Genomic DNA, 12,986 nt, shown 5'->3' on the forward strand with positions numbered 1-12,986 from the left:
CTGAAGAAAGACCTCACGAGAACTGTGTGACGAGATCAACGCCACAATGACTAATGCTGCAAATGTCTTCAAGAACTGTGCGTCAGAAACTGGGTGAACAAGGACTTGTTGGCAGAATAGCAGCAAAGAAACCATTACGGAAAGAGAAACATAGAGTGAAACACCTGAAATGAGCAAAAGAACACAAGAAGTGGTCAAAGGAAGATTGGTATAAAGTGTTGTGGACTGATGAGTCCAAGTTTGAACAGTTTGGCAACAAGTGAAGAGTGTATGTTGGACGAAGGGAGGGGGAGAGATATAAAAATGAGTGTCTGTTGCCAACAGTTAAACATGGACGGGGTGGTATTATGGTGTGGGGTGCCATTTGAGCCTCAGGAACAGGTGACTTAATGAAAATTGATGGCATCATGGATAAGAAAGTCTTCTTCTCCTTTCGGCTTTTCCCTTCAGGGGTTGCCACGGCGTATCAGTTGCCTCCATCTAACCCTGTCTTCTGCATCCTCTTCTCTCACACCAACTACCTTCATGTCCTCTTTCACTGCATCCATAAACCTCCTCTTTGGTCTTCCTCTAAGCCTCCTGTCTGGCAGTTCATAACTCAGCATCCTTCTACCAATATATTCACTATCTCTCCTCTGGACATGTCCGAACCATCTCAGTCTGGCCTCTCTGACTTTACCTCTAACGTGTGCTGTCCCTCTGATGGACTCATTCCTGATCCTATCCATCTTGGTCACTCCCAAAGAGAACCTCAGCATCTTCATCTCTGCTACCTCCAGCTCTGCCTCCTGTCTTTTCCTCAGTGGAACTGTCTCTAGACCAAACAACATCGCTGGTCTACCACAGTTTTGTACACCTTTCCTTTTATTTTAGCTGAAACTCTTCTATCACACATCACACCTGACATTTTTCTCCACCCGTTCCAACCTGCCTGCACACGCTTCTTCACCTCTTTTCCACACTCTCCATTGCTCTGGACTGTTGAGCCTAAATACTTAAAATCCTTTATCTCTTCTCCCTGTAACCTCACTCTTCCACTTGCGTCCCTCTTATTCACACACATGTACTCCGTCTTGCTGCGGCTAACCTTCATTCCTCTGCTTTCCAGGGCAAACCTCCACCTCTCTAGCTTCTCCTCCACCTGTTCCCTGCTCTCGCTACAGATCACAATGTCATCTGCAAACATCATAGTCCATGGAGATTCCTGTCTAACCTCGTCTGTCAGCCTGTCCATCACCATAGCGAACAAGAAGGGGCTCAGAGCTGATCCCTGATGCAGTCCCACCTCCACCTTGAACTCTGTCACGCCTACAGCACACCTCACCACTGTCTTACAGCCCTCATACATGTCCTGCACCGCTCTAACATACTTCCTCATACAATACCACAGTTCCTCTCTGGGCACCAGCTTTCTCCAGATCTACAAAGACACAGTGCAGCTCCCTCTGACCTTCTCTGTACTTCTCTATCAACATCCTCAAAGCAAATCCTGCATCTGGAGTACTCTTTTTTTTGGCATGAATCCATACTGCTGCTCACAAATGCTCACCCCTGCCCTTAGTCTAGCTTCCACTACTCTTTCCCATAACTTCATTGTATGGCTCATCAGCTTTATTCCTCTGCAGTTGCCGCAGCTCTGCACATCTCCCTTGTTCTTAAAAATGGGCACCATCACACCTCCTCCATTCCTCTGGCATCTTCTCACTATCTAAGATTCTGTTGAACAACCCAGTCAAAACCTCCACAAGTATATCATCAGGACAGAGTGCCTTTCCACTCTTCATCCTCTTCAATGCCCTCCTCACTTCATCCTTCATCTTTGCTACTTCCTGGTCCACAGCAGTCACCTCTTCTGCTCTTCGTTCTCTCTCATTTTCCTCATTCATCAACTCTTCAAAGTACACTACTGGCACCTGTCAGTACACTTCCATCCCTATCCTTAATCATCCTAGCCTGCTGCACGTCCTTCCCATCTCTGTCTCTCTGCCTTGCCAACCTGTATAGATCAGTCTCTCCCTCCTTACTGTCCAACCGAGCATACAAGTCATCGTAAGCTCCTTGTTTGGCCTTTGCCACCTCAACTCTCACCTTATGCTGCATCTCCCTGTAATCCTGTCTACTCTCTTCAGTCCTCTCAGTGTCCCACTTCTTCTTAGCTAACCTCTTTCTCCATAAACACTCCTTCACCTCCTCATTCCACCACCAAGTCTCCTCATCTACTTTCCTTCCAGATGGCACACCAAGTACACTCCTACCCGTCTCCCTGATCACATTAGCTGTAGTTGTCCAGTCGTTTGGAAGCACCTCCTGACCACCCAGAGCCTGTCTCAACTCCTTCCTAAAAGTCATGCAACACTCTTCCTTTTTCTTTAAATCTGGTTGCTATTTCATCAGGGGTAAACTAATACATCTTAATGAGACATGGGAGATAGGGGGCATGTTTGTCTTTACTTGTAAAAACTATGCAAATGCTAAGATTATTTCCAGACATGAGGGAAGCCGCAGGTTCCATCTGTACAAATAAATATGATTCTCAAAAGCTGCTAATGTCCGAGGTGAAATTTCTTATAATAATGTGTGTTTTGAGAGAGCAGTACAACCTCTTAAACAGTTTCGACATCAAACACCATCACTGACAGACTTCAGGAACAAAGTGAAACCCAGATTGAATTTTTTTAAAAATGACACACTCCAGACGGAAGCTGATCTGACATTAAAATGGCCTTCAAAGGTCTCTCAGCTCAGATGTGGTATACCTAATTGCTTACAGAGGTTTCTTTCTTTGTACCGTAATGAAGCCTGCTGCCAGAGTACACCCGAGGAGATGGCTGCGTGGAAAAGAAGTGGCTCTGGACTGTGGTCACTGTGCTACAATTAGCTGAAATAAAGCAGACGGCGCGGGGTGAGGGTGGAGATGAGCAGAGACAACTTGGGGGACTCATTATGTATATCACCAGTTGTGTTTTGTCCAGCATAGATAAGACACGACTGAAACAAGAGCGATTTGAAAGAAGCCGATGCTTAAAGCATGTCCTCACGTTCATATATGCATGTGATCTATAATGATGAAGCTACATTTAAGTTTGTCACAATTGTACTAAGACTCTTTCCGCGTGCATCAAAAAGTTTGGAGAGTTTCTGTGATCCAAATTAGCTAAAACAATCACGACTGCAAAGGTTGAGATACCCAGACTGATAGCTATACTGATAACAACATTATCGTAGCTTCCAGACGCTGCTGCTAAGTTCTCTCAAGGACAAGAACAACAGAGAGAGGCAAGAAAAAAAGTTATTTTAATGTTAACAAATAGACTGCTAATATGATCTTTTTTCAACGGGATCACTGTATTGTATGTATCTGTGTCAGACTAATTACTTTCTTTTTTTAATTTGCCCACCATTTGGATTTTTAGTAGGAGGGGTTGAGCTTCGAAGAAGCCAAAGAGAGGACCAGAACAGGGAAAAGGAGCACAGCTGGCCATCTTCCTTCCGACTTCTTATTTTTCTCTCACTGTGGGGACTAAATATAGTCATATTATGAGCTAAAGGGGCTAGAACAAAGTACATGAAGAATTGAATTTTCAATTTTTCTAGGCTTCAAAAGAACAATGGTACTGGTCACTCCTGTGCCCTGAATAGGAAACCCTGCTCTCAACAGAGATGACAGAACGAGGAAAATAAGAAAGGGAACCAGAGGAATATAAAGGGACTGAGTTATTCCCTGAAAGTGGAGAAGATAAGGATTTGAAGGAGAGAAGAGGGCAGCCCGGAAGGACTGAAAAAAAAAAAAAAAGATAACGCAGAAAACCAAGAGCTGAAGCTTGAAAACAAGGATGAAGACGATGATGATTCATTCAGAAGACGTGAACAAGAAAGTGACAAAGGAAAAGCTTTGTAGGTGGTTTCTCTTTTGGACGGTTTTATCTGCTACAACTGAAAAAAAAATGTATTTTTCCTCTTCATAAGAATTTGACTTTTTGACCTTTGGCCTTCAACCAGGCTTGCAGCTGGTTGCGAAAAAAGCATAGGGGAAAAGGAAAGAAACAAGTAGTTTTGTTTATTTATTATTGGTTTTAACAAAGTTTTTTTTACTTTTACTGAATTGAAGTCAACACTTAGTTGTTGAATTTTAATTAGTATGAAATCGCGTTTAAAAAAAACCTTTCATCCACATTTTCCTGAAACTACTGAGTTAGAGTATTAAATTAAGCAATATTACACGAGAGGGTGTGCTTTACCGTCATTATTGGCACGTCAGTGATGGAGTCAGGTCTGTAAACACCACTGAAGTGCTACTAATGACGGTAAAGCACACCCTTGAATATAATATTGCAAATTACAATTACCGGATGAAATGTAATATATAATCAAACTGTATTCATATTGTGGGAAAATTGCTCTCTAAATAAAAAAATTGCTCGCTATTTCCATCTCCGTTTCCATGGAGGTACATGGTGTCTGACTAATACCTGGAAAACAATCAGTCACTGCAGTGTTTTTAAAAAAAAACATACAGTATATTAATTAAATAGTTTAAATTAAATTAAGTTTAAATTTGAAATTCAGATGTTATATTTATGTTCTGCATGTGACTATTTGCTTCTTGCTTGCTTGTGTTTGTATGAATTCAATAAAGTTTATAGTGTAAGGTAAAGTCTACTATAACTATATATACATTTTTTTTTAAAAAAAAGCAAATTCTTTTAACTTTAAAGTCTTTGAGCAAGACTACAGATGGCGTTTTTCTAATTCGGGACTAGAAAAGTCAGTTCTTTTTACTTGTTCATCCAACTCTGAAAATAACATTCCCTTGGAGGCAAAACTATATTTGCAGCCTAAATCATTTCCAACAACCACAACAACAGTTCCATTTCAAAGAGAACTCTTGTTAACTGGTGAGACTACATCGTACCTTGGAGTCCAGCCAGCAGGGAGCAGGGTATGTGAGAAGCAGGGAGGCTCTCAGAGGTAGACGGTTAGTCACTGGATGAGTGTCTTCAAATAGTCTGTTTTAATTACAGTCCTGCACTAGTTACCACTGGCAGGCTCATTCTTATAGAACAGGGGCTCGATTGGGCTTCTACTTCTCTCACTACACTGTCACTGGACTATCAAATCTACAACAGGACTGGTCAACAAAGATTGTTCCTGCCTCTACAAAATAAAAAAAGTGCTTGTAAACACCACGAAAAATGTACAACTAGACAGACTGCCAGAAACCACCTGATAAGACAAGATCTATGGGTAGTAACCTGTGGACGGAGGACACGTTAGTGTAGCCTAGTCTTCAATTAAACACAGAACCATGGTGCCATTCTGGAAATGTCAGATCAATTCCATATATACTTCCTCCCGGCACCTCCTGCTCTGCTTATCACCGTGTGATCAAACACCACTATGGAGTGTTATTTTCTCAGTATGGTCCAATCGGGTATGGTTTAAGAATAGCAGGTCAAAAGCCAAAGATGGTTTGTGACAAATAGGGTAGAGTAGAGAAAAAAAAAAATCGTCAGACTTCACTTACGCAAGTCAGGGGAAAAAAGGATAAAGCAGAGGTCATTAAACAAAATCAATGTGACACTGTGAAGATAACTGTTTCCAAAAGAGAGGTATAATCTTATAGAAAAACACTGGACTCATACTAAAGTGAATGATTCAGGTGAAATCTCCAAAAGCATTGCTTTATGATTAGATGATCAGATGAGTTCACGTCCCCCTTGACTGATACCATCCATCATGTTTTTAAAAGTCTATTTATTTGATTGATTGAAATCGTTTTGGTATTTAATTGACACCATGATTTTTTTTTCTTTCATAGATTTTTCAATCAAATCAAAATTTCTACCAGCTGAGATACTCTGCAATAATTCCATTTACCCCTGATGTGTGCAGAGGTACGTCCTGGGATTCAAATACCCCTGACTGGAAATCAATAAGTACTGTAATAAGTAAAAAAAAGATATGTTAGAGTTGATTTAGTGTCACCGTTACATAGTTTGTCCACCTGAGAGCACTGATGAGTTTATTTGTAAAATGTCCCACATAGTTGAAACTTAACTAAAATTTAAATTTATTACATTTATGTATAATGGGCAGCATGGTGGTGCAGTGGTTAGCACCGTCTGTGTGGGTTCTCTCCGGGTACTCCGGCTGCCTCCCACAATCCAAAGACATGCAGGTTCAATGGGTTAATTGGTGACTACTAGTAGAGCTGGTACCAGAAGTAAGAGAGGAGCATTGATTACCCTTTAAACTGACATAAATGTAAATATACTGTATGAAAATAATTACATGTCAGTATTTAGAATCGTTCGTGACATACATGACAAATAAATCACTGAGGGTTAAAGTAGAGAGGTAGTATACAACCTCTACATGACAGTAATGCTGCATGACAACTGCTCTCTTCTCAGACGTATTGAATAGTTCCATTTTGTACTTGAATTACCATTTATGCTTCTGTGGCCTGCTGACCACAGGTAGCTCTGGTCAGACATGGCAAGAGTATAAACAGAGTGTGATGTTTTGAAATGTTGCTGCCTATTTTAATAATGTAGCCTTTTTTCCAGACAGACAGTCAGACAAAGACAAAAAAGCAAAAAAGGGAGAAGCAGAGACAGACAGTCGGAGTGAAGCCGGGTGAGCGCACTGCAGAGATCTGAGGACCTGAGCAGGTGTTGAACAAAGAGATGGAACCCGAAGTGAAAAGCCACGGGGCATGAAAGATGTAGAACCAAAGACAATAGGTAGTGACCTCTGTTGCACTGCGGACTCGGGGACTGCAAGAGGCTGCAGCAGAAACTCAGTGGGTGATAAAGAACATCAAAAGCCATCCTGATTAAAACAGCATGATAACAAATACGACATGTACACGCATCAATAATCTCAATACTACAAAATTGTTCATATCGCCATTGCTGTCTTCTTCTTGTACCTGTTTCTTTAGACATAAACATCCAAGATACGTAGAATGAAAAGAAATGGCTTTACTCATCTTGATAGAGGTACTAACCTTTGGTGCTGACAATCTTAGAGGTGAGCTCCAGACTCTCGATGTCCTCGGATCCAATGTTATCCAAGGTGATGGTTAGCTGCTGTGTCTCTCCATTGAAAAGCTGGACGGACACAGTGCTGGACAGTTCCTCTTTGGTCATGGGCGAAGGCGTGTGGGCTGACCTGTTAAGGGGTTATGGAGGGAGGGAGAACTTCAATGATGAGTAAAAATGTACTCATTTTCTTGCTTTTATTCCCTTGGGATTTAATGAGCTGGAACGACATTTGTTGATTTCCTTTTTTCTCGCAGTTGGAGTACTGCAGAGACCTTAGTGCTGCTTTAGATAATTTGTGGGTTTTTCCATAAAACCTCATTTGGGTTTTAGTTAAAGGGACAGTTCTCACGTGTAGTGTTATTTGTCCATGTACATTGTTTTGGTGTGAGTTTGGTGAGATCTCTGCGTTCTCTGGAATATAATGGAACTTATATCCACTTAAGGCGCTCAAAGCGCAAGAAAAGCACATTTAAAAAAACTCAACAGCAATGTCTCTTTTTTTTTAAATTCATGACCCGGTTACTTGTTGTGAGACGTGTCAAGTAGGAACTATTTTCTTTCGACTGAACTACATCTTTCCATCTCCTCATGGCTTATGCTGAGCTAGCTAATGTTACAGCTCAGTTGCTGGAGGGCGCCCATTAGTGTGTACATCCTGCGCTGATACTGTTGGTAGAAAAAGAAAATGGATCTAACGTGAAACTGCTAACAGTTTAGTTTGGGGTTTTTTTGGGTGCTTTGAGCACCACAAGCCATCTAGTTCTATTATAGTGAGGAGAAGGCAAATGGCAGCTCACACCAGAACAATCTAGATGGATAAACTGGAGGAAAAAAACTGTATATTTAATTTTGGGGTCTCTTTAAATTGTTTAACATGTGGAAACGTATGTCCATTTGTAGATAGGTGTCACCAAATCATACCAGGTAAGACAGCGACTCACATAAAGCGGTAAACTGTGTTCAAACTGTGTGTCTTATAGTGTGAGTCAGTAGCATTATAGCAAAGTTTTCAGCGGTCAAAAGCAAAACACTCGCAACTTTTAAATAGCAATGGCATCTGTGTTTTGTAAGTAATGGAAATACTGGAGCAAAAGGGAATATACAAGAAAGGATCACTGTGGGTGTTTATGATGCCTGATTATACATGCACATGTTCAATATTATAACTTTAATATGCAACAAACAATCTGCCTGAGGCAAGAATTACAATGCCACTCATCATAAACTCAATATGCTTTTTTTTTCCTTGACAGCGAGTCAGCACAAATATAACTCTCACTGACATTTCAGATATATTTTGAAACTTGTAATGGAGCAATGATGGAAAACCTTTTGAAACTGAAAAAACAAATGTTGTTGCAACTATATCAGCGACACGTACTGTATTGTTTGCATTTTAGCAGATACTTCCCCTCCTTTCCTAGACTTGTTTTATAAAACATGGCTCTGAGCTTTTAAGAATGTTATAAATAACTAAAGCTGATGTTAATGCTGATGTCAGTAAAGTGAAAAACAGAAGCTGTAACAACTGCAGCTTTTTCCGCTGGAGGCAAGAAGATATCTGCGAAGTCAATGAGGCACCTTTGCGACTGAAGTCAAAGCTAAAGGTCTTCCTACGGACTCAGTGAAAGTACCCAAGAGAGACCACATATTAGATTTGTATTCTATTTGCTTCATGTATCTGCTACAGTACTCGAATAAAAAGATTTTCCACATCAAAAGCTGCTGAAGTGCTGTACTTACAGGCATGACCTAAATAGTGGATTTTGCAGCAGCTCCACTGTCAGAATGATTTACAGCACTCCGACAGGGTGCTTTACCTGTTATTTTCTAGTAGTAATTTAACCCATAATTTCTCCTCTTATGTTTGTTAGATTTACCGCATCCAAAATGTCATTTCAGGTTACGGGATCTACATGAAAATAAATTCTCCTGCTACTCCCAGAGACTGCAACCATTTCTGACATATGGAAAAATGCTCCATTACAAATATCAACATCCACTTCCAGTGTGTTGTGTTGGCTTTGTTGTGCATTTTAGGTGCTTGAATGTACAAGAGCTTGAACAGCGTTTGGTTGAAATGTTCAATACTTGTTCAAATTACCCGTCGCCACTTCTAAATCAAAAGCATTTATATATTCATATCCATTCTAAAGATAATTGTAAGTTTTGCCACCGGCAATGTATTGATTCATAAAACACCTGTGGCTTGTTTTAAAACTTCTTTTTAAATCTCAAAAAGCTGTAACTTTTAAATAGCATATCATTTTTAGTTTTTTGAGGTTTATTTTTATGGCTACAGTTAAGCTACATTTTGGGAATAATATTAGAGAGAGCACTAGAAAGTCTGGTTTAAAGGGCTGGATCCATAAAATGTGGTCCTGACCTGAGTTTTAAGCAAGTGTGTCACTGCTAGTCTGTATGAAATGGGATGAACTAGAGTTCCTACAAGATTACAAGAGGGCTACTGTAGAATAACTATAACATAAAATAGCTGGTACTTGTTCTTAATCAGAAAGATACCTGAATGCAAGCCAATTAATATCTAGTAAGGTGACAAATAAATAAGAAGAAACCTGATATTTAAACCACTTCACACACACTCTCTCTCCTGCATCGTTCACATGAGTAGAGTGCAGTCTGTGAGTAGCAGGACAGCGACACATTTTTCATTGTTTTGGCTCTGTACTCCAGCACAATGGGTGTGAAATGAAATAATGACTATGAGGTTAAAGTGCTGACTTTCAGCTTTAAGGGTGGTTTGAGGGTGTTCACATCAATTGTGGGTGAACAGTGTAGGACTCGTTGCCCTTTTATATTTTTTATGGCCAAACAGTGCAATGTTCTTGTCTTGTCCACACACACACACAGTCACATGACCTCGGTTCAACTGAGCATGTGTTTCACTTATTGAAGTCCAAAAGGTCCTAACACGAGCAAGTAACTGCAGAGGTCCCATTAAATCAATTTATTACATGTGGATTAACGATGAGTATCATTTAAATAAATTACACTACCACCTCTAAATACATTTGGATAATGAAATGATGCTCACATCAACAGAGTACTTTATTCCGCTTGTTTTTTCCTTTGCAAACACAGTGCGGCTGTCCACCTTGAAGTTTCATCCATGCTAGACGAGGTGCTTTATCATGTTGTTGTAATCATATTCACAGTTTTTTCTAGATGTGGATACAAAAAGCATCAAATGCAGTAAAGATATCCAGACCTAATGTGGATGCAAACTTTCTTAAATATCCATTGATAATGTAAGCTTGTTGGAATGATAAAGTTAGCCTGTTGTTCAAACACTGTTGGTGTTACCAAACTGCATAAACACACATCATATTAACAACTCTGGAAAGTTGGCGGCAGCAATATTTTATCAGTAACCAGTAGAAATACACCATTCACGTTACTGGGTAATCCTCCAGGAATGTGCGCTTGCAGTTATTTGATAGGCAGCCGCAACACCTTGCTGGATTATATCATGTTGCAGTCAGGTCTAATTTGTTGGTGGATGACCCTACTATGTTTTTTTGTTTTTTTACTGGAAGCCTCTGTGTTGGCATCCACGTAATGTCACTGGACTGCCTGTAGCATTCGGATTGTTTAAATAGGTGACAAATGTCACAGTAATTATTGATGACGTACCACTCAGGAACTTCATTCAACTAAAGTTGCAATAGTAGTTCATGATGATATCTTTTAAAAGGGCATCACAAAACTTAATGTTTTCTCTTATTGTACCACAGCATCTCTCTATGTAGACCTTTAGAGCTCCGATGAGACAGTGGCAGGAGGGTGAAAACCAGCTCCATTTAAGTGTGAAAACATTGAATTTGCCAGTGCTGTTCATGACCCGGAGCATTGCTTTTGTCCTTTTTTTTAAATATGGTTCTGGTGAAAGATGGTTACATCACTGCAGAGTGTCAATAAGACTGTCTTGTTCGCTCTTTCGGGACGTCTCAATTGTTTGAGGTCAGAAATGAGGTCCTTCTTACAATAATTCCCATTTATTCCAACTTTTATTTTATTTTACTATTATTTTCAGTTTTTTGCTTTCCTTTCAGTCATACTTTTGGTTAGTACAATGTTATCATGAGGGATAGAAATGATGAGCAAAACTGCGATAACATGACCCAAGTTGTAAGAAACCTGAATTGTCCTTTGAGTTGGTTTAAATTCACTACAAAGCTACCTTTATTGCCTCAAATTCTGTTGGGCAGACAGTTCATGATTTCCCAGTGCATGAAAAAGACAGCATGGGACATTCTGGCTGTTCAACACTAGTGATGGATTTGAAACCCATCTTATCCCTCCTCCTTTTGTGTTTCGAGCGTTGGACTTTTCAATCACTTCTAAGACACACATGGCTCAAGTGGCCATTTCCCATGGAGAGCAATTTTCTCCAATGGAAACGCGCTCATGCTGACAGATATTTAATCTCGGGACACCATGGGTAGATTAAGATGATGAATCGCATGAAACAGTTTGAGAGATACTTCACACTGAACGTTATGGGAGAATCAGACAGCTGCACATCACTCCAGGGGCCAGAAAGAGTGTACAAGAGTCAAACGAGAGCTGAGAGATTTGATTATTTTTTGAATGTTTTGGTTTTGGAATTATATTACTTTTTTTGTGTTTTTTCTTTGACAAATCGGTAAAAAACAAGTTAAACAAGCTGTGATGAGTATTTCCATTTAGAAAGTAGAATTTTTTACATTTCGTTCTTGCTGAACCAGACTTAGTGGTGTAAAAGAAACTTTTCTCATTAATTTTAAAGAAACATTTTATAGTTATGGACCTATTTTATATTAGCTCTAACAAAAAATGCATTAAATATTTGTGTGGTCTCACATTTTATTATCTTTTCACTCTGCTATTCATGCCATCATTTACCAAGAAGTTTTAATTTTGTTTTTAATTAGGTTTTACATCTGTTTCCTTATGCTTTAATAAATGTATGATAACACCCCATCCTGTCTTTTCTTGTTTTTCAGGGTTTACTGACCTCTGGTGTGGAGTTTGAATCCCTGCCTGCCGACTGTCCCTGCCGCAGAGTCTGGCCTGTACCCCGTCACTCTGGTTGGCGTCCGCGCACAGCTGGCAACATCACTGTCAATGGTGAGTCCAGCTGAAAACCTTTGCCATTATGCCGTAATCAGACACAATCAGGCGCTGCGGCGAAACGCAGCTGGGGGTTACTATTTGTGCTGAAAGGAAACGCTGCGAATAATCAGGAAATTTCACTGATTAACTGGCTTTTTTCGATGCCGGCGCTCCTTCACTCTCATTCACTGTCCATGTCTCTCAACCAATGCTTACTCTCCCATCGCTGTCAAACCATCAGACACAAACCAAAGAAAACTTCTTCATGGTACATGGAATAAATAAAGCCAGGAGCGACAGGTAGAATATCATAGTTCATGAATCCACCTGGAATCTCAGTTTCAATGACATTTCATGCTGACTGTGGACAGGTTTGACCTGATTGACCCCCCCTGCGGCCCACACTGCTGCAGCCAACATCACATCCCCCACTGAGTTTTCGCCACAGCTCTGGATTTTGTCTGAATCCAGCCTTACTCTGTATTTGCACATAAGACAAAGCAGTCTGCAGCATTCTGTTGTATTAGAAAAACAAATTTCAGCCTTGATCTTAACTTCTGGCTCACTTCCTCTTTCCATGTTTCCCAGGTTTACCACCATCAGTGTTCGGTGTCACCAGTGACTGCCTGTTGGAGGGCCTGGCAGGTGTGAAGACCAGTGGCTGTTTGGTTGAGGTCATTCCCTCCCTTCCTCGTCTGCAGCTCAGCACATCTCTACCACGGTGAGAAACTCCTGAACACCTTTTCATTTTCATGGATTATTCCACAAGATGTGGCTTATTAAGATAGTAACAGTCCAACAGGCTGATGTGTGTTTTTTAGG

General features: G+C 40.4%; 1 protein-coding gene across 3 annotated transcripts in view; it reads right to left on the minus strand.

Annotated features, from left to right (window-relative positions):
• The window catches only part of trappc9 (trafficking protein particle complex subunit 9), a 199,874-nt gene that overhangs the window by 134,640 nt on the left and 52,248 nt on the right, over window positions 1–12,986 (minus strand). For all 3 annotated transcript variants that reach the window (XM_019258520.2, XM_019258505.2, XM_019258513.2), the window contains one exon: window positions 7,013–7,176. In XM_019258520.2, coding sequence (XP_019114065.1) covers window positions 7,013–7,176 — 164 coding nt within the window. The remainder of the gene's footprint in view (window positions 1–7,012; window positions 7,177–12,986) is intronic.

This window comes from Larimichthys crocea, chromosome XIII (genome assembly GCF_000972845.2).
Source record: "Larimichthys crocea isolate SSNF chromosome XIII, L_crocea_2.0, whole genome shotgun sequence".
NCBI classification, from domain to species: Eukaryota; Metazoa; Chordata; class Actinopteri; family Sciaenidae; genus Larimichthys; species Larimichthys crocea.